At 39.4% G+C, this 25,913-nt stretch overlaps 4 protein-coding genes across 8 annotated transcripts; 1 reads left to right on the forward strand and 3 right to left on the reverse strand.

Moving 5' to 3' along the window:
• The first annotated feature begins 1,951 nt into the window (after positions 1–1,951).
• On the forward strand, positions 1,952–7,900 carry LOC116203476 (mitogen-activated protein kinase kinase kinase 1-like). The gene is made up of 8 exons (XM_031535209.1): positions 1,952–3,302; positions 3,914–3,998; positions 4,087–4,149; positions 4,760–4,917; positions 5,502–5,574; positions 5,704–5,763; positions 6,732–6,845; positions 7,358–7,900. Exons 1-8 carry the CDS (start codon positions 2,152–2,154, stop codon positions 7,574–7,576), a joined length of 1,923 nt encoding a protein of 640 aa, XP_031391069.1. The 5' UTR covers positions 1,952–2,151; the 3' UTR covers positions 7,577–7,900.
• On the reverse strand, positions 7,898–9,228 carry LOC116203477. 2 transcript variants are annotated; one of them, XM_031535210.1, is made up of 3 exons: positions 8,796–9,228; positions 8,237–8,486; positions 7,898–8,152 (listed from the first exon to the last, which is right to left on the reverse strand). In XM_031535210.1, the coding sequence occupies exons 1-3, from the start codon at positions 9,093–9,095 to the stop codon at positions 8,010–8,012; spliced, it is 693 nt and encodes a 230-aa protein (XP_031391070.1). In that variant the 5' UTR covers positions 9,096–9,228; the 3' UTR covers positions 7,898–8,009. The 2 variants fall into 2 exon arrangements, with proteins under 2 accessions (XP_031391070.1, XP_031391071.1); XM_031535211.1 differs by having other exon boundaries at positions 7,898–8,202; positions 8,298–8,486; positions 8,796–9,208.
• A 127-nt stretch (positions 9,229–9,355) lies between these two features.
• LOC116203478 lies at positions 9,356–10,530 on the reverse strand. Its single transcript, XM_031535212.1, has one exon. It carries the CDS (start codon positions 10,242–10,244, stop codon positions 9,594–9,596), a length of 651 nt encoding a protein of 216 aa, XP_031391072.1. The 5' UTR covers positions 10,245–10,530; the 3' UTR covers positions 9,356–9,593.
• Positions 10,531–16,303: 5,773 nt separating this feature from the next.
• Positions 16,304–20,817, reverse strand: LOC116205883 (beta-1,3-galactosyltransferase 7). 4 transcript variants are annotated; one of them, XM_031538575.1, is made up of 11 exons: positions 20,551–20,817; positions 20,348–20,444; positions 19,746–19,801; positions 19,395–19,612; positions 19,236–19,299; positions 18,290–18,362; positions 18,063–18,183; positions 17,885–17,972; positions 17,673–17,798; positions 17,233–17,342; positions 16,304–16,985 (listed from the first exon to the last, which is right to left on the reverse strand). In XM_031538575.1, exons 1-11 carry the CDS (start codon positions 20,640–20,642, stop codon positions 16,837–16,839), a joined length of 1,194 nt encoding a protein of 397 aa, XP_031394435.1. In that variant the 5' UTR covers positions 20,643–20,817; the 3' UTR covers positions 16,304–16,836. The 4 variants fall into 4 exon arrangements, with proteins under 4 accessions (XP_031394435.1, XP_031394437.1, XP_031394434.1 ...); XM_031538577.1 differs by having other exon boundaries at positions 19,395–19,603; positions 20,551–20,816; XM_031538574.1 differs by having other exon boundaries at positions 19,746–19,804; positions 20,551–20,816.
• Between the last annotated feature and the right edge of the window lie 5,096 nt (positions 20,818–25,913).

Genomic DNA, 25,913 nt, shown 5'->3' on the forward strand with positions numbered 1-25,913 from the left:
TCTTTTTATTTTTCCCAAGAGTGCAACTCAATTATAAGATTAACTTGTACCGAACTTCAATTGTTTTGTTACTGAGTTCTTTTTTGCTCATTATGGCAAGTAATTTATCAAAGTGTATTGAATAATTGATTTCATGTCGAGACACATATTATCTTAATAACAGTTTTATTGAGTTCTTTTTTGCTCATTTTGTATTTACCATTCAGTAAAAAAAATAAAAGTTTTAAAAATTTATTGGGATACCACACATAATACATCACGAACTCTAGTATATTTATTTATAGAAAATTCGTGGGTTTAGCGGCTGAATATTTAGTCACTCACATCGTACGAAAATATTTTCGTATTCAGATAACAATATTTAGTACCTAGAGTGAAATGAAAGTGTGAGACAGTCGACTGCATGTTTGTGTGGTTGACTAGTATGATATGTTTTTGTGCTCAAATAACAACGTTTCATATTTGTACAAAAACAAAGTCTGAACATGTGCAATACAGTCGATCACATTGTTGATGCGGTCGATTGTCTTGGCACTATTGTTTGGTATAAGTACGAAACATTGTTCTTCGAATACGAAAATATTTTGTACAAGTAGCGGTTGAATATTCAGCCACTAGATCCAAAAATTTACCATATATATAATTGTATCCCACGTAATAAATATAGTTAAAAAGGTAATTTTATGTATAGTATAAGATCATAAAGGTAAATGTCTAAATAAACAATTATAAATGTATATATAATTAGGACTAAATTAGTAAATGCATATAAATCATTAAATGCTTGATAGTTTTAATACACAAGCACATTTAAAAAAAATCTCGAAATTTATTTAAAAAATACAATTTCTTAAATAATGTATCTATAAAAAACTTTTCGACATAATTAATAACTAAAAGAAAAATCTACATATATGCAATAAGTATGTTTAAATATTGAAAAATTTTGAAATAATAAAGGATAAATCTATTTTTAAAAAATTTAAAGTAAGAATTTGTAAAAAAAAATTATGGCAAATAGATGATTTGCCCTTTTTTTATTTACGAAATATGTAGAAGTCATCTATTACAATTTTTTAGATTTTTATATTCAAGAAAATGTAATATGTTTTCAAAGTAATATTATTTTCTTCATCCATAATTGGTATTATAATTCATTTTCGACGATCCTTAATTGTTATTGTATGCACTAATATCTGAATGATTTCAATTTAAAAACATATATAACTTAATGAACTTTTCCATCTGTGATGTCAAAAATTTATGTAAAAATAACCGCTTCAACTAATAACTCGTGCATCGCACAAAAAAAAAAGCTAGTTTGCTTATGTAGAAATGAAAGGTGTCATTGTTTTGTTTTCCCCTGGGATTTGAATTTGGTTTGATTTGATTTGACATATCATGAGAAAAAAACTTATGGTCCATTTAGTTATTGAGTGAAAATACCACTCAACTTCATTTTACTTTTTTTCAATCAACACGATCATTACTTTTTTATCTTAATTACTATTTAATTCGATTTTTTAATATTAAATTCTTTCAGCTATTCATCATTATTTATTATTTTTTTACAATTCAACAATATAATCATTACTTTTTTATCTTCTTTCTCAACCCGATGATTACAACCCCTTTAAATATATATAAAAATACTTTTTAACTAATATACGTATTTATTTTTTACCTATTTTAATGGGTATAGAGTTAAATATTGAAATTTTATTTTATTTTCAAACGAATCCTTATTTTTCCACCGAAGCATATTTATTTTTTCCATTATAATAAAATTCTTTAATGTTATGTCAATTTAGGGGGAATCCGTATAGTTGCCGTACGCGGTTCGCACATCCACACGGTAATTTCTCGCTGGTAAGACTCTCCTACGAATTTGACTGTTCCACGTCCAGAAGGTCCCACCAATCGGAGGCTTCCTTCACGTGGTCCTTTCTTGGCTCTGCTTTTTTCCTCAGTGCAGTCTTCTTCTCCTCCGTACTTTTCCCTGCACAGGCAGAAGCCATAGCCGCCTAAAAGGTCAAGGTTTTTCTTCCTCGTTGTCCGACGCCGCCGCTGCTGATTCTCTTCCCCATCCTAAACCCTAGCCGTGGTCCATTTGCATGGACCGAGCTCTGGCCCCCCGTCTGCGCACGCCACATGCATCTCTTCTATAGGAACAAGACGAAGGACTCCAACTCGAGCCGGGGCCCGCGGCGGCCGCCGCTTGACCGGCGCAATGCCGCCAAGCACTACGAGTATGACGCTGCGTCTTCGTCGTCCTCGTCCTCCTCTTTTCTTGATGTCTCGTCGTCGTCGTCTTCGTGTTCTCTGCAAACGCGGTCCCTCAATTCAGAGGACCCCACCAGCTTCCGCATACATGGAGATGAAGGGGATCAGCTGGAGATGATCATCAGGAGGCTCGGGCTGTCGGGCATCGAGGATCTTTCTATACCGACCGCCTCCTGGGAGTCGAGGAAGATCCGGTCTTCGTCCGATCGTCTGCCCAGGTCCGGATTGAACTGGTTGTTCAGTCCGAGAGGCGAAGAGAAGGCGGTCATCAGTGAAGTTGCGCCTGATAGGGCAGCCACTGAGTTCACCCGGAGAGAAACCGTCCGGTCCGACAGGGGAGAGAGGTCGCGGGATGCCATCGGCAGGGTAGCTGATGCTCGCACGACTGAGTTGGGCGGGAGCGAGCTAGCCGAGTCAACTGAGTATCGCCTAGGTTATTTGCAAAGGTCGCTTCGAGACCAGCCGGATGAGTTGCCTGGGGTAAATGCGATCGCGGAGAGCCCTGAAGACAGGCTCCAGCAGAGTGTCAAGGCTAAGGAGGAGGTTCCTGTCCCTGCTGATCCAGCTCGAGATGAGTCAACCGAGTCAACCTATTGCATCATTGCTACTGCTGTATGTGGCGGACCAAAGGGAATTAGGCTTCCCGAGCTAAAGCCGCCGCCTTCCATAAGAATACCTGTGATCGATAGTGGACTCTCGACTTGGGATTTGATTCGGGATCTTGCCCCTGCACCTGAACCCGAACAGGAACTAGCTGCCGTTAGAGAGAGAAAGGAGATGGAGGAAGAAGAGGAGGAGGGCGAAAGGTGGCCGAGGTTTGGAGAGACTGGGTTGCTATCGTCGTCTTCATGCTCGTTTACAACCGCTTCAATTGATGAAGATTGCTCTAGTACCAGCACAGAGTCTAAGTCCAACAATATTTCACCAAACGGGAAAGTTAAGAGGGTGATTACTACCTGGGAAAAGTGCAAACTTCTGGGATGCGGGTCTTTCGGATCAGTGTATGAGGCCATGTCTCAGTAAGTGCCTAATCTTGTTGATGAGCTATTAATGTTTGCATTCTTTCAAGACCTGCTAGCATTTATTGGGTCCTTTTATTGCTCAAATATGGAGATTTTGCATTTTCATGGAGGCATCTTGATGTGGTAGAATCAAAATATTCGTTGGACGCCACCAATTGTAATATCAAATGTTCTCCTTGCAAGCTTAGGTGGATCAAGTTGAGGGTTAAGAGTACGTGACTTCGGTAGGCAATGTCTAGACATAATGAAAACATGATTGTACCAGAGAAAAACTTTTAGATAATCGAAAAGGCGGACGAGATGTGTGGTATTCTTGTTGAGGAGTCAGTGCTCCTTTATTCTTCTTTTGGGCAGAACTGGCATAATTATCTGCTCTTTCTGGACATATATTGCACCTTAACATTTCTTGATTTAGTTACAAGATAATGATTTCTTTCAAAGAAAAAATTGCTGATTTATTTACTTACCTTTTCCTTTCTCTTAGCTTTCCTGAATTTATATGAAGGTCATTTGAGTGATTGATTCATTTTGTCTTTGTGTTTTGATACCTCAATAATTCTGCAGAAGTTTTTTATTTCTAAGAAACATCTTCTTCATTCGCATTGTAGCGATGGTTCCTTTTTTGCTGTTAAGGAAGTCTCCCTGCTTGATCAAGGACCTGTAGGAAAGCAAAAAATTTTGCAATTGGAACAGGTGAGATAGACCTTGTCACATCAAACATGCCATTTTATGTAATCGCATAGCATAACCGCTTTCTCATCCCTGTGTTTTATCTTTCCAGGAGATCGCTCTTTTAAGCAGTTTTGAACATGAGAACATAGTTCAGTACTATGGCACAGATAAGGTACATTTTCTTCTTTGTTATATCGATTTATTGCATTCAATTATACATAATATATAAGAACAAAAGCTGACCATGTCGCCTCGTTGTACTGCCTTTGATACATCCAGTTAATTGCTTGTCTCCCCCAACTTGAATAACAAAAAGCATATTATTTTTTATTTGTCGTTTTAGAATCAACAAAGAACTGATAGTTCTCTCTTGCAACTCACTAGATAATTTTCACCATAACAAAATCTAGGATAAAGAAAAAATAAAATAAAATAAAATATTGTTTTCTGGTGTACTTGAGAATCATCCTCGGCGCGCCGGACATGTGCAGAGATGTGTAATATATCATATAATTGTATTTGGAATTCAGACTTCAATGCGTTTAAGTTCTAATTATTTCCTATGAAGGAGATGTGTGCATTGTACCGTAACCATCTTAATTATTGTGGTCATACTTATGAGACTATGTTATCCCGCAACTGGTTTTCCTCCTTGTATATGTGTGTATTTTTTTCCTCCATCCATATCCACTACCACTTTTCTCTTTTAATTTCCTGGCATGCTATGCCCTTAAATTGTAATCAACTGTTGTCCTAAAATCTTTAATCAACTGTTCTTCCAGGATGATTCAAATCTCTATATATTTATTGAGCTTATGACTCTCGGCTCCCTCGCAAACCTCTGCAGAAGGTATTGTCTAAAAGACTCTCAGGTCTCTGCCTACACAAGACAGATTTTGCATGGACTGAAGTATCTTCATGAGAGGAATGTCATCCATAGGTGAGAGATGGAAATTTATGTTTGATTTAGACTTACATATGGTGTCACTTTAGTTTCCTTTTGGTGTTCTTGAAACTCTTCATCCTGTCAGTCAGGTTTTTGTGCTCTGAAATTGTACATATCAAACTCTTCTGCTTAAGCTACTTGTGCATCACCTATAAGTGACACTCTTTCTGAGGCATTCAATAATCTGAATATGGATACTTTTATAGCTGCAACATTTGGCTTTCTGGTTGTTCTCATTATTTTCCTTGGCAAAGAATAAATGTGGAAGATACACAAAGAAGATACTATGGCAACTATAGGTGTACCGAATATGGTTCCTAATTTTCTGTTTCCAATTCCGATTGGCTTTATGCCTAAAAGATTTTGGACATGAACTTGTGACCTATGATCATTGAATCTCTTCTCTTACTTGGAAGCATTTCCTGTTTCTGCTTTCTTCTATATGCTCATTGATAGTTTGAAATTCTGTCTTTGGCCCTGGAAAGTCTCTGTCACGATTGTATGACAGCTCTCTAAATCTAAATCCAAGTTCACGTCACTGGTTTCCACTCTCAGTTCTCTCTCTTTTTTGCTTAAAGGGATATCAAATGTGCAAATATACTGGTGGATGCAAATGGATCTGTCAAACTTGCAGATTTTGGACTGGCGAAGGTTGCTTACAACTTCTTGTCAAAACTCTGAATACCCTCCAGTTTTTTGGCTTCTGTAGCTATAATTCACATAACGATGTTTTAAACCCTTTTATTTAATTAATCATTTCTTTTTATGGATTCTTTTCAGGCAACAATAGTAAATGATATCAAATCTTGCAAAGGGTCAGCATTCTGGATGGCACCAGAGGTTTTCCCTGAAGCTTTTCTATGATAAATTGGCTAGTTTTCTTAATATCAATGAACAGGTGCTGTTGCATAATTGGATGCAGATATTGCAGCTTCAGGGGCTAAAATCTTTAGAATTCTCTAATCAGTTAAAGAGATGGAATCCTAAAGACCATCAAGAGATTGCCCATTGCTCCATTAATGTACCAAAGGGATTTGAATGAGGAGACCTGATATGCCCAAAATTTACACTTCTTCTCAATACTTTATGATTAAGGTTTTTTAGGGTATCAACTTGATTATACCTCCTCCATGCATATAGTAAAAGGATGGATAGGAGATTCCAATCAGTTGAGTGATTGAAACCGGTTGCTGCTCTTGCCACATGATTTGATTGTGGAGTTATGTGAAGCAGCTATTTGTGCCCAGAGAAGTTATCAATAGTTTGATTTATATCTGATTGCATTTGAATCATAGAGTGATAGATATGGTCCCGCACCGTCCTAAGCATTTTCACTCTTCTAAATTCGCTGGATACATCAATTGTTTGTCTCTTTGGCCTGTATAGAGGGGCTGGCCCTTAGCCAGTTAATGACAAGAAGTGATATGAGTGGTGCCAGTTGAAGGCCTCCAGTGGTTGGATCATTCTTTAGGAGATATTATAAGTATGTACCGACTTAATATCTTTTCGGTTAGGGGGAGAAGACATTAGAATAGGTAGCCTTATTTATTCAGCAGTAGTTTGAATTTTGACTGGCACTTGACGACTGAAGAGAAATGAATTGCATTTTGCTGCTGCTTGAGATTGAGATGAACATCATTACGTAATCCGTGGAAGTTTTCTTGTTTTATTAATCAGCTGTATCTGCACAAATGTTTTTGCTCTATTCTGCTCATCACATCACATTGTACTCATGACCATCTGCTTTTAGAATTTATGTAACTTTTGAATCTTATATTATGAGTTAAAAAACCTGTGGGTATCTGCAGGTTGTAAAGGCGAATAACCACGGTGGCTACGGGCGTCCGGCAGATATATGGAGCCTTGGGTGCACCATCTTGGAGATGTTCACTCGTGAGGTTCCATACCATCCTCTTGAAAGTGTACGTATTCTACTCCCACCACTTGTACTAATTCCAAGCATGGAGTCACGTTTGCATGCTTCCAACCAAAAAAGAAAAATAGGGTTTGCGTGCTCAAGAAATTATGGTATGCATCAGCAAATTACTTCCGTCATTTCAGGATTGGAACTTTGACACTTCCAGCTCTACTTTTAGACTCTTTCCCTCCGTTTGCATTGAGGGAAACAGAGGGAAAGGAAAGGGAAGGGAGAGAAGGTTGTATGGGAATTTTTGAAAATTCTATTCAACTTCTCCTCCCCTCCCTTCCCTTTCCCTCCTATCCGAACAAGCTTATGTTGGCTAAACTTTCAAAGGGAACTCTTTGTATTGGGATCTATGATTAGTATTCCCATCCTTACATTCATTGATAGTAATTTTATCTAGCGGAATGCCATGTTCTACCTCATTTTTCCTTCTCCAATAGATAAGAGCATCTGTTTTATATTTTTAACTGAGGATTTCTAAGATGGTCTTCTCCCTGTGGACCCCTGCAGATGCAGGCTGTGTATAGGATTGGAAAGGGGGAAGCGCCACCGGTTCCTGACACCCTTACCCCAGATGCCCGGGACTTCATCTTGAAATGCCTACAAGTAAACCCCAATGATCGTCCCACTGCTGCTCAGCTCTTAGGCCACCCTTTCGTGGGAAGGTCTCCTCCCAATTACTTGATGGGCTCTGCCTCTCCTGGGCCATATTTCTTGAGCCAACGATAAAAGTCTTTTCCTTTGTTGTTGTATGCGTGTTCATTCACTAGGCCTGTCTGCGGAGTCATATTTCCCCAGGGCTTAAATTCTTGCCTTTGAGGTTTAGTGCATCGGAAATTGTTGATACCAAATGCTTAGCATATTGGAATGGCAAATAGACTGTGAGTTGTGTTACCAGTGATTTTTTTAAGGAAATTATTTAGGGGGAGATTTAGGAAGAAGAGGGAGAACTCAGGATGTATATATCGTATTTGTTGTTGAAACAAGTGTATGTATGCTGTACGATGTATATGACAACAGTGCCGGTAGTTATTGGCATGGAGAATTCCCTTATTGCAGATGTTATGTGCAATTTTTATTACCGAAGAGAGTTACAGGTACAAAAAGATTGTTCAAAGGAAATTTCAGGGTCCATAGAGGAGCCGAACTTCAACCCATGAAATTAGAACATGACAGGAGCATATAAGGTTGAGGAGACCACCTCTGTGTGGGTAATGGGACGAAGAAGATTCCCGCTCGTCTGCTCACTGCATCCCTTCCCATCACGATCATTGTCCGCTCGGGACGTCTCTTCATGATCATTTTCTGCATTGTTGTCCGCATGATAGGACTTTAAGTACGCACCTGAATGTCCTCTGCAAGCACAAAGTTGATGAAAGAAGATTTTACCATTGAGAACGTAAGTGCTTTTCTCATTGTAGTGCAGAATGCGGTTCAAGCTTTTCCTTACAGTGAATGGAATCTCTGTCTCCACCTTCTTCTTCCTCTGCATCTCCATGCATTTGGAACTGCGCAACCCATCATCTTCTGCATTTTCGTCCGACACGATACGCTCATATCTCCATCTCCTATTTGCCTTTCTGAACATCCGATCAAACAAGATCCGAAGCCTTTCTGGCACAATCAACGACCTCCTCTTCTGTTAAGTAATAAGCTCAGTCAATTCAATAGGCCCTTAAATTCCCTGTCAGATCATCGAGGAGCTTGGGCACGTAGGCATGGGAAAGAAGCCTGTCTTTCCGGTGCCAAGAACTTCCTTTTGCTCTAATACCATGTCAAATCAAGACCTAGTGCGATCGCGCGTCTTGGCACGGGACAATGAATCGCAGGAAGCATTCCGTACAAAGAAACAACTCCAAGGATTTCACTACCAGATTCATAATCGGTAATCATTTTCATCAAACTCCAAAAAAAGTTGAAAATGAAATCAAGAACTCCGCTCGCTCACCTGTTTGGGCCCTGGGAGTCGGTCCGATGAGAGATCCTGATGAATACTCCTAAGTTTTCCGGCATAGCCAAGGAGCTGTGCCCGGCGATTATAGCCAGCTGTTCTTCCAATTGTTTCCCTTCCAGGAAATTGAAGTGCCTTAGCTCTCCTTATTGGGCGAGTCTTCCGTTCTGAAAATTTGGCTGCGGATTCGGTATAGACACTGATGATGACTCTATTGTCAGTGATAACCGTAGTTTTGTCCTCGACATCAATCACATTCATCTTCTTCTGATGTGATCCCAATATCTGCTCGTTCATGGATCTTTCATGGGCTCATTTCCTTCTAATGAGAGAGTCGATGAGCTTTCAGTTACGAAAATAATGCGTGTTATGTTTGACTTGATCAGAATGGATGTTTTGTTTTGGAAGTGATTTTCTTGTTTTCCTTTCTGCCCGATTTTACCATTTCTGGATGTAATTCTTTTAAATAATTAAGATTTATCGATTCCGAGATGCTAGACTGATCCTTGAGACACGTGTCGTTACGATCTCAGCTGCGATCCGCATCTTTCGCTCTATTTAACCGGAGAAATCCCCCGAGGATTTGGCCTATTTCAATTCGGGCAAATAGAGTGATGATGATCGCGAAAGCGAGATGAATTCGATCCAAATGGAAATCGAGAAATTTAAAGAAAAGGCCATTTACATTGATTTCTCGAGCATAATCAACGCGAAATAATCAATTTAATCCCGATCCTGACATGATTCTCACCATTGATCCCACCAAAATTTGCCAAAAGGACTTGATTAGTTGAATCAGACAGTGACCAGCTGAAGCTGATGCCTGGGATTGTTATGTTGAATCTCCAAGCTCCGAAGATGAGGAGCCACCCCGCCGAATCGCCGCCGCCACAGGCTACCTCCTTCCTCATCCTCCGGCTTCCTCACCTTCTTCACCACCGGCAACGGCGGGTCCATCTCCCTGATGTTCACCGCTTCCTTCAAGTTCCCTTTCTCGGAGCTGAACGACCCTCTCTTGCTCACGCTCCGCCTCCTCGTCCTCGCTGCAGTGGAGGTCGTGGTGGTGGTGGCAGCAGCGGTGGACGGGCTGCTGACGGTGGGGCCGGCGAGGCTTTTGCTGGAGAAGAGCTTCCTCAGCTTGGAGTACTTGGCGTTACTACAACTGATGACAATGCTGTTGCAAGCGTTGGCTTTAATGGCACCAACGTTACTGTGGCCGGTGAACTTGTAGGGTGTTGGGAAACCGATAACCCGGCCGTTCCTCTTCTTGACCTGGCCCATGCACCCGACCTTCGGCGACAGCGGCTCCGCCTCATCCGAGAATGATCCCGATGTCGGCTTTGCTACGCTCTTTATCGACGGCCTCGAGCATAGCATCGGTAAAAATGTGCTTCTGTGAGGAATGTCGAACCGGTGTTGGTGTTCCTTCCAGTACCACTTTTCCATCCTAATGGACCGGCTGTTACCTTAATGTTCCGATCGCTTCGTCGTGGATTCCTCGGAGAATCGCTGCTGTCAACTGGTCTGAGAGCAACCGATATTTAACGCAGGACGCAATGGTGAAGAACGGAAAACGGGCTTTATCAATAACGGATATATGTTTCGTGGTGGGAAGAGTCAGCAGGCAGAGACAAGGAGACGGAGTGTTTGAGTGTGAGAGGCGTGTTTTTTTCTGAGCAGAGGGGGAGACTCAAGACTGAGTCTGAGTCCTCTTAGGACAGCTTAAAGAACATGTAAATGTTCAACAATGGCCGTATACTTAGTTTTTTAATAATCAAACAATTTGATTTGAAAAAAAAAAAAAAACAGAAAGAGAGCATGGATTATTTTGTCTTATGAAGGGAAAACCTTTTTTTTTTTTTTTCATTATAGGAAAACCCTACCCATGCGTAAATGGTGGAAAGCTTAAGGATAAAATATTAATCACAAGACAAGTGAGTTCATCCCAATTTGGTTGGTTGCCATTCCCAAGTTTGGTTCATTTGCAAATCTTTCCCCATAATCTTCACTCTTTGTCACGGCTCGCCCTGCGAACCCCGGTAATCAATCTTCTAACTATGGCATGAATTACGGAGTAAAACTGCATAAGAACAATAACTTTAGATCGCTCTGTTTACTTCATGAATTTCTCAATGGCCAATCGTTCTTGAATTTATCAAGTTCAAAAACTGCTCTCGTATTTTTTAAGTTTAAAGAGTGTAACTTTATGAAGGTGTGGACTGAAAAATTGTGCCAAAAGATATTATTATTTGTTTTGGATTTGACCGGTATAATTTCATCATTAAAAGTATCTATTGAGTTAGGAGATGGGTGCGATTCATACTCTTATAAGCTTGCCAATGCTCTCGTCCTTTTTTCAATGTCAGGTTTCGTCCCGACCATCAAGTTTGTTCGAGAATCTCGACAAATATGAAGAGTCGAACCTTCACTTCAAATGGAAACAAGGACTGTTTATCCAATCGCATGTGTTTTTCAATTAACATATGTGGAAGTGATATAGTAATATGAGGTGCGAGTAATGATTTCTTCGGACTGCCGGGGTAGATATGAGATAATGAACAAACTCGGGAGCAAATGTGAAATTAAGATTATGATTATGATGTATATTAATAATAACCATCCTCATGGTCTGACAACTGGGGCTCTGCCAATAAGATGATACCAGCTTCTCACGCTACTGTTTTTGTCCAATTATACATTGACGCTCTTTCTGTTTTGAATAACATGCGCCAAGCGACTTTGAATGTATCGTAATTAATTAAATTAAATATGTGTGAAATTGATTGAAAATTTAACTGGGCTCAGGACTCAAAAGAGTCAACAGTCAAATTCTTCATTATTGAGCCTTTACTCCATGCGTCATCTAAAAGGGTCTTGAGACACACAAAACACAGAAACAGAACAAATTAGCAGTATTATTATTTTTTAATTGCTATTGCTTAAATTATTAATCATGTAACTTAAGCATTTACCCTGAACCATATATGATCAGTATGATGTAGTAGAATTGCTTGGAAATTTCGGGATTATCAGTTGGGAAGCAAGTATGAACCGAAGCGGGAAAAAATGTAAACGCTACTTTTCTGATACGAAAATACGCGGATAAAACTAAATGATGACGCGCAGGGGGGCGCATAATAGCTAGCTTCTCCGAGCAAGCAAGATATAGATTATGATGACCTCTATCTATAAATAATTAAGTAAAAACCCTAAGTAGAAGCAAACATCATTCAAATCCAACGTGCCCAATTCAATTGCCTCCCTTCCCATTAGTGGAAATTGATGAAAGGAAAAATGTCAATCATGAAAAGGGCATATGTTTTCTTTGCTTTAAGAAGTCAATCCTTAGCCAAATAGATTATAGATAGTCGCATGATTATTATTCAATAGTCACATTTACCTTGCCACAATTATCTTGTTCTATTAGATCGCAATGGTAATATTTGATTGATCATAGAAAACTAAACGTCCATGAATCGATCTGGAGCTCTCAATGTACAAGGTGTCTCCATTTGGAAACCTCCTTCATCATAAAAGATATAAATTTTTTTTTATTTTTCAGCCCGTTTAATTTCACAAATTGTTCTGACTATACTCTACTTTAACTCAAATTATCTTCAATTCAACAATACAATTATTATTCTTCTCTTTTTTCTTCAATTTTTTAACCGTTCAATTCAATTTTTAATACTAAATTCTATCAACTATTAATTACTTTTTTTACAATTCAACAACATAATCATTACTTTTTATCAACTATTCATTACTTTTTTCACAATTCAACAACACAATCGTTATTTATCTCAACTATTAATTATTTTTTTCACATATTTTCTCATAATTCAACATATATAATCATTACAAATAAATTAAAATAAAAACTCAACTCTAAAATTAAACATTCTATCATTGGCAAGTTCTCAATCCTAATTCAAGCAGTATGAGAATGACTTAAGCCATCTGATTCTTTGTATCGATCGCATGGTAGTATATGCACACGGTCCATTTTCATGAACAATTTTCGACGGAAATGGTATAAGGAGTCTGCCAGATCAACAAACTATGGCAACAATGGCAAAATTTAACGTGGGAGTTGGTGAAACATTATTTGGTTGTTTATATTATTGGTCAAAAGCAAACCGACCGAGCACATGCATGTCACGTGTCAAAACACTTGTCCACCTCCCAGCCGACATGCGATATGTATCAGCACGTGCCCCGACACGATTTTGGTACCACAAATCTTCTTTGAATGCCTTCCTAAACAATTTTTTCCCAAAAAAAAAAAAACAAAGTTTTCCTAGCCATTATTTTTAGAGTTTTTTTTTTCTTTTGATAAATGGGAGTGTGAAGTAGTGGGCAGCACACCTCCCTATTTAGCTTGGATTTGATATTTTAGTTGGATTATTAAACCAACTCAAATTGATTTTATGTAATAATTATACGTATTAAAAATATATTAATGTGTGATAATATATACGTATTTATATATAAATGTGAAAATAGATAGAAAATCTATTATATTAAATTAGTTATAAAAATAATTGGAAAAAAGCATGAGTGAAAAATTATTATTAGATGGAAGAAAAAGTCGAAACATAATGATTATATTATTGAAATTGAAGGAGAATTAAGTTGAGTCGAGTAAAATTAGGTTATTACTTAACAAAACAAAGGAAGCATTAAAGTTTGAGTTTGTTTATATGAATTCGCTTAAGTTGAATACGCGATTGATTTGCTTGGTTACAGACAAGACTCTTACTTTAAGTGAAATTTTTTTTTTTTTCAGGGAACTTGAACTTGGAACGCGAGGGCAATAATTCCAAGCTTAGGCTTGCAAACCTTGGTGGTAATATTTTTAGACTTACAAAATGGCACACCAATATATATATATATATACTGAGTGTTATTGTCAATATAAATAAATTTTTAAAAAGAAAAAAAAGAGAGAAAAATAAATTAGCTGGTGAAGGTGCTGAGGTACAATCTTCCATGGCCAGAGATTGTCTAAGCATAGAAGAACAGATCATGCTTGCTTGTAGATCTTTCTCAAACCAACCCATCCATCCCCTCTGTCTTGCATGCACATACCATGCTTTTCACAAATATATATAATAATTATTTTAAACCCAAAAAAAAAGCTCATAAATAATTCTTACATTGTCTTGTCCCTTTCCATCCCCCTCTAAAATTTGAAAAGGCATGATGAAAAGACCCAGATCTATACAGTCTTCCTCTTGCTAGCATGTTGTCCCATGCACAACACAGTAAACTTTGAATTAAGTCACAATCTGGCTTCTCAATGTAATCAACTGTTGAAATTCATGCTGATTTTCCAGTTCAAACGTCGGGCGGATATCCAGTAAAAACTTAAAATAAACAGAATAGTGATTAATGGGTGCTGATTAATTGCTAAGGTGTATGCTCAACGTGTTTATTTTCTGGAAATTTGATGTCATCTCATATTGAGAAATTAGGTTGCAAATTCGAGGGCTTATATGCTCGATAATTACTTGGTGTATTTCGTGTAATTGGTGGGCGAAATCAAAAATTTGAGTTTAATATGTATACAGGTCAATGGTGTGAACAGGGGAATTGCATTTGCAAGGCCAGGCGGCCCTGGCGGTTATTTTCTATTTCGAGGAAACGACACTAACTCATGCACTCGAGGCATTAGTTTCAAAAACCACAAAATATTAATATTAATTAAATAAAAGTTTCTTTGTGGGATACGTCCCAAATAAAATGCGCGTCTTTTCTTCCCGATGGTGCCTCAAATGAAACAAATAAATAGAAGTTCTAGTGCCCAAAGTCAATTAATCGATTAATAAAAATAATTTCAGAATATTAAGTGAGAGAGTTATAGTATTCTATAAGCTGTTAATCGTAGAACACACAAGACTTTGTTGTATCTTCAAAGAGACTCGCTGAAATCCTTCAGCAACTTTGCATAGGGACGACGAATAACTCTTTTCGGAAAGCGTTGACCCGTGCCTCAAAACAATTGCTTAACATCGACGATCGTGTTTGTCTTCTTCTTTGACTACGAGTTCATAATCGACATCGTCTTCATCGACCGTCTCCGAAGTATGTCTTCTCCGAATCCGAGTTCAATTCCGTCTTTGTCTCTTAACCATCCGCCCTAAGGTACACATTCCTAACATCTCATGCGTTTATGTAAGATTTTGACAGAGCCAATCTATCCAATGGCATCCTTATAAGATGGCCAAAACATGGCCATTCGTGTAAAGGAGAGATTGGATTGAACAGCTAACAAGAAGGAGACAAACGCAACGGTGTTTTATCTCCAATTATCAAAATCGGAAATGACATCAATCAATAATACATGCAGCTGATCCATGCATGGAACATTATTATTTCTTTTTATAGCCATGCTGTGGATGAAAGCTATATCCTATTATGCTCCAAAGTTGGATGACATTTAACATAAGGTATCGTTCCTCCATCTCCCTTCCTCTTGTTCTCAACTGACCATACTGATATTGTTATCGAATAATGCAATCTTCTCTATGTGCTTGTCATGTAAGGTCAGACGCACACATAATGGGCAATTAATTTATATATATGCTTCAAATGATAGATTAGTTGTCCATTATGCGCATCATATAGAAGAACAGAGTCGAGTGTACTTTTCTCCATGCTATGTATTGGTGCTTCCTCCACGGGGTTGCTTGCTTGCTTTTGTGGCCTTTTTTTTCCCCCTTGCAGAGTTAGGAATTAGTGTTACACAACAATGATGACAACGTTACGAAGCGGTTGAGTTGTGACTACTATCGAAATGATAGCTTGGTCATGCCCGACTCGTCGGTTTTATTCAAGCTTGATTCCATCTTGAGATCACGTATGTTTTGGGCTCTATGGGTTTCTTCAGTGCAATCACATCGGTTTTGGGTCCTCGGCCTCTATCATTTGTGGATGTTGTGATGCTTATCAAGGACTGTATAATACTAGGACTGAGAGGCGTCCACGTTCCAGTGACAAACGATGGTGTCTGTGGGCCCAATAATGGCCCCTCCCCAAGCACAGAGTGAGTTGCTCGATAAAAGGGTCCGAATAATACTGAATTTTTTTAAAAAAAATATCCACGACCTTTTTGGCTACTAAATTAGAAAATGGCAAATTTTTGAAATAAATAATAATGTAAAATAAGGATGTTCCACTTTCTATAATTAAGGAAAAAAGATAATATTGAGGCCAAAAGAATAAAAACATCGATGAAAGTTGTGCTTTGAACCTTTCTTGAGATCTCATATCCTTCATTTACCATCGATAAATGTCACTCTCCTTTCTGGTGACATTGTTGGAATCTTCTCACTCCATTTCTGTGTAATTTGTAGTTTTCATTTAAGACTTCGACCCTTAGTCTACCAAAACTTGAAAGGAAAAAAAAAAAAAAAAACCAAAGTGATTGCTTTCTCGGTCGGTTATCATTTTATTTCAGATGAAATTAATAAAAAATATGATAAAAAGAAGAGGGTCCATCATAAATCACGCAAGAAAATGAAGTCAATCAATCTTGCCACTATGGGTCAACAGTTTTGACCCATGTCCGTGTTACATTAGTAACCGTGTTGTTTAAGTACATTAAACCACCACCTAACTTAAGCCTAACTACTTTGGCCAAAAAAAATAAATACACATAACTAACACAAGCAAAAAAAAAAAAGAAAAGAATGATCTTCATGTATAAATAAAGCTAGATCATCCCAGAACCAAAGTGGGATTGAAAGAGAAATCCGCAGCTAGTTTCACCAACTCCATACCAGATAATCATGTCCGTCTCCAAGAATGACTTTGATACAGGCTCTCTAGTATCTCGCCCGATCTTCCTCCAGCGAATCATAATATGGCCTGTGGGGGCGAAACTCGAATGACTATAGCACAACAGACTCCCGCCTTTCTTGCATAAATAATGTAGCACGGCTTGCTTCAGAGGCGGCCGACAAAATAATATTAACCATCATGTCCATTTCCACGAGAACGATTGCTGTACTGTGAGTGTCACCGATTATATAGATCAGAAGAGAGCATCCCACACTGCTGCATCACCTTCACCACACCTTGCGTGGACATCCTTAATCTTTTCTACGGACTTGCAAATGCCACTACAGCTCCAGTCGAATGATGCGATACAGACATTACCAGCCTGTGCCTTCCACTCACAATCTGCAGTGGTAGGAACAAATAAGCTTTAGATGTAAAGAACTGATGAAAAAGCAAAGAACTCTGCTAACTTATTTTCCACATGCTTAACCGAATTCCACAAAAATCATAGTAACATTTTTGGAAAGAAAAAAGTTAAAAGCGAAATGGATGGGATCAAAAATCCATATTACAAGGATTTGTGGAATAAAAGTCAGGTCTAAACAGAGATGAGGAGCGGAGATCATTCTGATGTCATAAAGATCATTACCTGGCGGTGTACCACAGCACATATTACGATCGTCTATGTGCTCGACTTCAAGACCAATAAACCATGAACCGAGCGATACATCTTCATTCGCATACTTGTGCAAAATTGGCCTGCAGTTGCCACCAGCTTCTTTCAGTAACTAGTAAGATTTATACTAAGAAGATTTGGAACACCACTCAGGTGTTGGAGGGTGATTTGTACTGATAAAAGAAAAAGAGACTTGCAGCAACGTATGAAGCAGTTTCAACACTAGAAAATAATAGCCTTCTACCACATACCCAGTATTATCTTTTGATGAAAAATGCAAGCCCGTCCTATGAGCACTTAGCCAGGGTATATATCTATCTAATAAACTTGATCCAGAAACTGGTAGAAGGCAACTAAGTAATTAATAGCAATATTACAAAAGAATACTGCTTGATACAAACTTAGATGCTTACTGGTTTATTGAGATGTATGTAGCTAAATCCCTTGAGATAGCATAGATTTGCCCAGTCGCATGCCTGAAGTATTTGTTCCCTTCCTGTCCGAACTTCCAGTACTCTGGTTCATGGTATTTGACATTCCTAGGTACAGGAATGGGAAAAAATGAGCATCTTATAACAACAGCCAATTGAAGTTTCTTGGATTAAGATGACAAGAGTTTAAGTACTTTTGAGAAAGAACTGGTCCAGATTTCATACAACCAACATAGACTCTGGGCTTTGAACGGTGTCGAGCAAGTGTGGTTCCTAGCATACCTGGACAAGCAAGCATAGAGACAGTCAATTTTGCTAGTAATGAGAGGTAAAAGTGGAATATAAGAAGAAAACAAGGAAATGCGTCGATACCTAAATTCACGTGGACATCATCATCCACTTTGATATAAAAATCAGCATCCCACATAGCAACTGCAGTCGAAAAGAAGGTTTTTGTTTTTGCTGATAATTCGTGATAGCCCTCAACGTGTTCCTACACGGACCAAGATTGTTAAGATGAGATCCCGGTCAACATTGAGACAGAACACCTAATCATAGCAAGCTCCAAAACAAACAAAAGCCTCACAGGATTCACTTACTAGCCTGAGGAAGTCCTTATGCTGAGCATCTTCTGAGTCAATTGCTCGATCTAAAATACTGTTCGATGTCGCACTGCGTCAACCAAAATGATCACTTTTGTGTCAGTTTGCCTACTAGCTGAAGAAATGGCATTTCAACATCATGATGTGCTAAATCATATAAACATGGTGTAGATTGCAGGTCTCAATGAGCAATACATTACCTATGATTCATCGAGATTCAAAATATTTTTACTAAACCTTCAGATAGTAAGAAACATCTAGGTTGTTTTGAAGCATGTGTCCTGTATCTAACTCCATTACAATGTAGACTAGCAAATCCAGAGGTCGCCTTTTGCTTGAAACGATGAAATTCACAATATGCAGTTCTGTGAATGTGGTGATTGTTGCATACAAGACAAAAACATTAGCCTTCTTCAGTTTTATCTCCATGTCTTTATGTAGTACACGTGGGTAAACGAAACTCCTTATAAATAATATGTAGATGCGCATAAGCAGACAAGCTTTTACCTGTACAACAGAAATTGTCTGACCTTATAGAAGTAAGACAACCAAATACATTATATATAACTGTCTCTCAGATTGTCTAATCTTCCATTTTTCCTTTCAATTTCTTTATTCTCATTTTCATTCAAATGCTAATGTTATAATCAGCAGGCAGGGTTGGCTTGCATCATCTTGCAGTGCAATATATGCATAATTCTTAAACCAACTAACCCATACTCAAAGCCAGATGAATAGCATAAATTGTTTCAATTGATCTTGGCCATATATACATAACGATACTCAGTGATGGAAGGGCAATCTGGTTCTTTACTCCATTTTCTTACTTGGTAGTCCAATCTTCTGACACAAAAAACTATAGCTCATTGGTTTCTACTACTTGCATGTCCTAAAGACAGCTACTCAAAGCAACAGAGTGTGAGACAGGGAAATGAAAATTTACCTGTGACCAATCATGAAGCGTATGATAATCCCCTTCTCGCGCTCCAGTTGAAGAAGCTTTTCCCCTGAGCAACAACAATTCAATCCAGCCAGATTATTTCTTCGGCTTTGAACATCGAAATCAAATTAAGTGCTAAAGAGAGTTCATAATTTGGAATACCTTGAGGCATCCATGTCTCTCTGACAGAGTCACGCCTCTTCCTGCTACTGAATGCTGTGTTGATCCCTATGACCATGAAGACCTTCTTCCTCGGCTTCCCATCAACACCATCAATGGCAGAAGAACCATCAGCAGAGCTCCCCAACTCCCGCGAACTCCGGGCAGCAGCAAGCTCCATCTGAAGCGTTGCAATTGTCTTATCAAGAGATCTGGCCAGCCTCCACAAAAAATTTAACCCCAGTTATTTTCCCGAAATCTTCAAAAGCGGATCTAACATTCAAGTCAGATATGCTGGGACAAAAGAAAGGACCCTTTCTTTTTATAAGTAAAAGGACCCAATTTGGTACTCACTGGATTGCTTCATGTGTCTTATGTACTTGGTCGGTGACATCCACTTCTTTTGAAGGCTTCTGGCATAAAAATATGCAAACAGTGTTCAATGGTTTGGCATCAGAACAATGTTTTTCTAAATGTTATCGCATTCATTTCCCTAAGCACACTCATATGACAGATGAAATATTACCGAAAACTTTCGAGATGATCAACCCGCTAACTATCAAAAAAATAAATGGGAACAGCAGATCTTTTTAGGAAAGCTAGACGGGTGGAAGTTAGAAATTCGAAAACTTGCTAACTGTAGAACATCCCAGGATTCCAAACTCCGTGAGGTACAACACATGTCAGGCGTACTCGAGGCACAGATATACAAGTCTAGATGACTAAACCAATCAGCTCAAATTTGAGTGGGGAAAGTGATCTTCTAAACTTTTTCGACGATCAAACCGTTCAGCTGGAATCTCAGTATTGAAGCAGATCTTGAGAACAAATGCAAGGACCGTAGCAACTAAGAGCCCACGGTAGATGCTCAAAAATTACAAAACTACCCAAAAGCTTCAGCTTTTGAGCTAAAGCACACATCAACTGAGCTGAGATTTTAAACAGGGTGCAGATACCTTCTTAGTGTCGCAATCCTCGGACACCATTTTCAGCTCCTGCTCATGCCGAGCTCGAGATAGGAGCTGGCCGTTGGACTCTGCCGGGGCCCACATCCTGCGATTCCACGAATCACGCGACACCCACATTAGCTTCAGTTGAGAAGCAGCTCAACCCAATCTCAAAACGCACGATTTCAAGAAGACGGGAGGTGGGGTTTTACCGGTTGGAGAAGAGGATGCCGAAGAGGAAGAAGGAGGCGCAGAAGACTGGGATCCATCGGGCGGAGATTTTCTTGCCGTTCCGGTGCTTCATTTGTCCAGAACAGACGGAGACACCCACAGCCAGCGAGCGAGCGAGAGAGAGAGAGAGAGAATATTGGTTTCAAAATCAGAATGAAAATGGAATTAAATTAAAACGGAGGAGCCGAGAAAGGGAAGACGAAGATCAAATATGGAACAGAAAATAGAAAAGAAGAGGTAATTTTTTTTTAAATATGAATTTCTGGGAGACCTCTCCTTAATAATAAAAAAACGCGTAGTGGGGGGGAGAGAGAAAACGACAGAGAGTTGGACCGTCAACGTTGTTAGGCGAGGCAATGTACGAGAAAAAGGAATAGTCCCTCGTCCTTGTGAGTTCTCTAGTTCAGCAGCCCTGCTACCAATTCCATTGCCAAATACTTGGACTCTCAGAGTATTTCCTCCTATCTACATTTTTTTTTGTCCGATGAGATCACAAGGTGCTATCAGTCTATTGGCTCAGTCAGTCACGAAATCCCTGTATTAGGTTTTAATTGTCTACATCATAAGAAAAAATCTATTTACTGACAATGGAGTTTCTCAACCATGCAACACCTCCTCTTGATTTCCTTCTTTGAATCTTTCAATAAATATGAAGTTACATTAGCGTCGATACCAACAATGTCAAAAGTTCTCGACGAATTTGACCACGAGAATGTTAATTACACCACACCTTTCTATTTCTTTCTTTGAGCCTTTTGAAAAATATGAAACTACATCAAACATTGACTCCATAGAGATGCCAACGGTTCTCGATGGATTTGACCACGGTAGTGTCATCGGTGCAGATCGTAATATGAAATAACATGATCGCAGAGCGTTGCAAATATCTGAATCGATATGGTATTGCATTGGTTAGCAGCATCTTACGAGTCTAAGTGAACTAGGCATGGGAGTTACGGCTGAGATTACCGGCCGCGATAGGACCTCATAGGGACCGAAGTGGGCTGAGCACCAAAGAAAGGGGACTGATTTTGAGACTTTCTCGAAGAAGGGGGTCGAAGGCGCGAGGGGGAAAGAAGTTGGTGGTGTGGTGGGCGTCTTCGGCGGGAACTGCGGCGTGCGTGAGGGTCACGTCGACGACAAGTGGCACAAAGTCACGCCGTCAGTTAGGCCCCCAAATGGCAAAAGGTTCTGTTTTTTGGCTTTTGCTCTTCTTCAGAAAAATCCTATCTTGGCATTTTGCCGGCCATCTGATTCCGGCCGGTCGTGTCGGCGGGCTGTAACATTTTTCTGACGAGCATTCCGTTTCTTGTTCATTCTTCTAATTTAATATTCACAAAGGCTTAGCCAAATGCCACACGAAAATAGTGAAATTTTAGCCGAATAAGTAAAAATGCCTTGAGGCAACCTTATGTGCTCATTCTGATTTACTTATGGAAATTAGGCGTGGGATGAATACCGTGACCGGTTTGATCCTCTATATATGATCACAGCGGACGAATTAAACTTTATTAAATATTCACATGCCCGCGTAAATGTACGGTCGTGCATATAGTTCTTAGTTATTATGATATCCATAACTTATTGGACTGGCGGTTTTTTACGAATATCGTATTATAGGATGTGTAAAATCAGATTTTAGGATAAGTTTAAATATGCGGATCACGTGCAATGTACGATGAACATCTCTATATTCTGTGATCCGGTGCATATGATATTGAGGTCGAGCATATTCGGCCTTAATTAAAATTAAATTAATTTTTTTAAAAAAGAAAAAGAGACAAGAGGAAAAGAATTGACATGTAATAAGAAATTTAAAATATAACTATACAAGATCAGAAAAGGCCAGATGCCACGTAAGGCTAAATCATAATATCCACCGCCATAGGCCATAGCCAATTTTAATTTCACCTGTGTGGGCCTGATTTGTCGTGCCCCTTCCTTGCTTTTCTCCTTTCATTTTGGCAATCCATTGGAAATTTAATTAATTTATGTTCCACGACGTTAGGTATCGGGAAATTGTGTGGACCTTCATTGAATTGCATGCCTAATTCGTTGAAGAATTCTAGTGAAGGAACTCTCTAGCTTCTTATTGCACTCTTCATTTTATCCACAAATAAATAGATAAGACATTAGTCGGGCGCCCTCGAGATGGATCTCCGCAGACTTGACCATGTGTTCGATGCCATTCCATCCTCGCAAGACTCCGATGGAGCCTGGTCACACCTCGCCCACGTCAACTTGGCTTTGATTGGCAACGGCCAAACGGACAGCAACGGGATGTCCATGGCTCCGCCGATCATATCGTTTTTTGTTGTATTTGTCCAAGAGAATAAAAAACCGTGTGAGAATTGTACGTGAAATCTTTCTTGTTTTGCAGTCCATGAGGAACATATACAGAAGCTTCTACGCACTTGATTGTAGGGAGAAGTGCATTTGTTTTTGGAGAAAAATAAGTTTTCTGTCGGAGTAATGTTCAACTTCACATGTCCTTTTCAAGGTAAACTTCCTAACTAACTGCGACTAATTGAGCTATTAATCCTCCGGTCATCATGGCATGAAAGGTCATAAACGTCGATGGTTCTTGTACTCCTATTTTACGTTTGTTTCGCTATAATGGAAAAAATCATGAATGTATTAAGTATGGAATATAAATACATAATAGAATTAATATTACATGAAAACTTATTTATTTGGTTTGATGCAATAGAAGAACTAAGAATTGCAATACTTTAAGTCTAGAGTAAACTAACATTTTAGTCCCTAACGTTTGGTTCGGCCATCAATTTCGTCCTCAGCGTCTTATGGCCATCAAATACACCCGGGACGTTGGCCTTCTCTCCATCAATTTGGCCCTTCAACTTACTGTTAACTGTGCTAATTAAATGCTAATAAAAAATTATATTTTTTAATAAAAAATTAGAGGTACAACTCTCTTTTGTAAATCTGAAAAAAAAAACGCCAAGGAGGGAGAAGGCTTGGCCGCTACCTCAAGAGGAGGACCAAATTCATCGTCTTCGGTGCAAGGAGCCAAACAGACAGACCCCTCCATCTCCTCCTCCTTCCCCTCCTCAAGCTGTCGCTACCCCTCAAAAGCATTTTCCGATCAGCAGGCCACCGAGACCACCCCAGCTCAGCTCCTCCTCCCTCCACTGCTCGTGGCAAGGACGACACGAACTCGCAAGCCTCCTTGAGCTCAGACCTCGATGCGGCCTTCCTTCCTTACCGCTCCGACAACTTCCTCCATTTTGAGATGCGGCACTGTCTCTCCTCTAGCCCTTTGAGCACAGCTCCACTGGGAACCTCTGTCGAGCATCTTCACTTCAACTTCCTCTACTGAAACCTCCAAGCTCCTAACATTACACGAACAAAATTGGATTCCGGATTCCCTTCCTTCCCCAATTCAGACGATGAATCCTAATTTCCCAAAATCGAACAAACCAATTGATTTTGGGTGGAGGAATTTAGCAAGATTGATTCCGGATTCCCCCGGCGCCGTTTGTTGGTGGGGTGCCGCTAAGATATAGATCTGATTTGTCTCGGCCGTTTCTCAATGGGTATACAGGCAGGGGCGGCGCTGAGTTGCGTGGAGGAGAGGAGCAACGCTAGGGTTTCGGGCATGAGGAGGGAGTCGGGTGAAGGAGGATACATCCGAACCCGAACCGAACCGATTTGGGGTGGGAGCTTTCAGGTTTCACGAGCTAGGTTGAACGATCGGGTTCGGGTCCGGATGTCTCCTTCTTCACCCGACTTCCTCCCTATGCTCAAAACCCTGATGTGGCATGTCCACATTAGCCTCCCCTACATCCTCGTCGATGTTCATCTTTACGTGCCATTGTCGGGGTTGATCTCCAAAGTCTTCTTTCTCGACTTGTGTGAGCTCATGCTGCTGTTTTGTCTGCTGGCTCGTTTCCAAGAATTGGCAATGGCGCGTGTGAAGTTGGGTTCCAAAACAGATGCATTCCAACGGCAAGGCCAAGCTTGGTACAAATTCTGCTATGGCGTGAAACTCGAGCTCACTTCCTCGAATATTGTATATCTCCGATGTGCAGCTCCTGAACATCTATTATCCGATTTAGATTGGCCCCCATCTAGTTTTGAATTTTTCCAAAAAAAAAGTATTTTCTTTTATTTTTAGTATTTAATTAACGGTGAGTTGACAACAAGGGCCAAATTGGCGGACATAAGGCTAACGTTCGGGGTGAATTTGATGGCCATGAAACGTTGAGGACGAAATTGATGGCCGGTCCAAACGTTAGGGACTAAAATGTTAGTTTACTCTTAAGTCTAAGTTTGAAAATAAAAGTACCAAATTACCCTCCTGTATAGAGAAGTCAATAAACAAATGTTAGAAAATAACAAAAAATTTCTTTATACAAGATCAATATCAATATTTATATAATTTTTATTAAAAAGTAAAATAATTTTTAAATTTTTTAAATAAAAAAGAGGAAGAAGACGATACTTTCCTGCGGAGCTCTTAGCTCCAGGGAACCAAGGGGCCCCGAGCTGCTCAGGGGGGACTCGAACTGTCCGTGAGCCCCTCGAGCTAGATCGGGCTCGGCGAGGCCAGATCTGGCCTCACAAAGGCCGGATCAGGTTTCGTCGGCTAGAGTTCAGCGGGGTTTCGGGAGGGTTTCAACGGAAGAGGAAATTCGGCGCGGCGTTCGGCGGAGGAGGGACGGCAGTGGCGGCAGAGGGGTGGCAGCGGGCTGATGCGTTTCGAAAATTTGATGGACGGTTGAGGGTAGTTTAGTAAATTGATTCCTATTACGAATCCGTATACCTATGACGTACGTGAAGGTGGTTCAGTGTAATTCGGGGTCTATATCGAGAAAGAAGTCTCGTCCGGAATCAAGCATAACGGCTTTTATCACTAAGAGAAGACATGATCTCCTGTTCAGGCTAATCAATTATTTCAGATGGGATTTATGGTTCTACCCTTTTTTTAGCAACTGGCTTTCATGGTTTTCATGTGATTATAGGTACTTTTTTCGGGATCAATTATTATTATTATTATTATTATTTTTTTTATCTTTTTCTTCAAATTATCTCTTATAAATTTTCTTACGTGTTATTTAAATTAATTTTTTGATATTAAATCTCTCAATTATTCAACACTTTTCCTTCAATTTAGATAAATTTTTTCTTAATTTAATAACATAATAATTACTTTTTTATTGCATTCTTCAAATTTTTTCACATATTTTTCCAATTAATTTTATTTTCACCTCCTCGAATCAAAGTAAATCAAACTTAATTTCGTTATTAAACGATATGTAATTTTGTTTGGACATGTTTAGTAAGTGAAACGGAAGGAAGGAAATGCCGGAAGGGAAAGGGG

The sequence above is a fragment of the Punica granatum genome, chromosome 4 (genome assembly GCF_007655135.1).
Source record: "Punica granatum isolate Tunisia-2019 chromosome 4, ASM765513v2, whole genome shotgun sequence".
Classification (NCBI taxonomy): domain Eukaryota; kingdom Viridiplantae; phylum Streptophyta; class Magnoliopsida; order Myrtales; family Lythraceae; genus Punica; species Punica granatum.

Excerpts from the sequence above, each read along its gene's own strand:
- LOC116203476 (XM_031535209.1), top strand. The coding sequence starts at position 2,152 with ATGCATCTCTTCTATAGGAACAAGACGAAGGACTCCAACTCGAGCCGG. Across the intron at positions 4,150-4,759 it reads AGTACTATGGCACAGATAAG|GATGATTCAAATCTCTATAT; the intron begins GTACATTTTCTT and ends CTGTTCTTCCAG. Across the intron at positions 5,575-5,703 it reads CAGATTTTGGACTGGCGAAG|GCAACAATAGTAAATGATAT; the intron begins GTTGCTTACAAC and ends GATTCTTTTCAG.
- LOC116203477 (XM_031535210.1), bottom strand. The coding sequence starts at position 9,095 with ATGAACGAGCAGATATTGGGATCACATCAGAAGAAGATGAATGTGATT. Across the intron at positions 8,487-8,795 it reads GACTCCCAGGGCCCAAACAG|AAGAGGAGGTCGTTGATTGT; the intron begins GTGAGCGAGCGG and ends ATTACTTAACAG. Across the intron at positions 8,153-8,236 it reads AAGCACTTACGTTCTCAATG|AAAATGATCATGAAGAGACG; the intron begins GTAAAATCTTCT and ends ACAACAATGCAG.
- LOC116203478 (XM_031535212.1), bottom strand. The coding sequence starts at position 10,244 with ATGGAAAAGTGGTACTGGAAGGAACACCAACACCGGTTCGACATTCCT.
- LOC116205883 (XM_031538574.1), bottom strand. The coding sequence starts at position 20,642 with ATGAAGCACCGGAACGGCAAGAAAATCTCCGCCCGATGGATCCCAGTC. Across the intron at positions 19,805-20,347 it reads AGGATTGCGACACTAAGAAG|AAGCCTTCAAAAGAAGTGGA; the intron begins GTATCTGCACCC and ends TTTTTATGCCAG. Across the intron at positions 18,363-19,235 it reads CGCTTCATGATTGGTCACAG|TGCGACATCGAACAGTATTT; the intron begins GTAAATTTTCAT and ends TGGTTGACGCAG.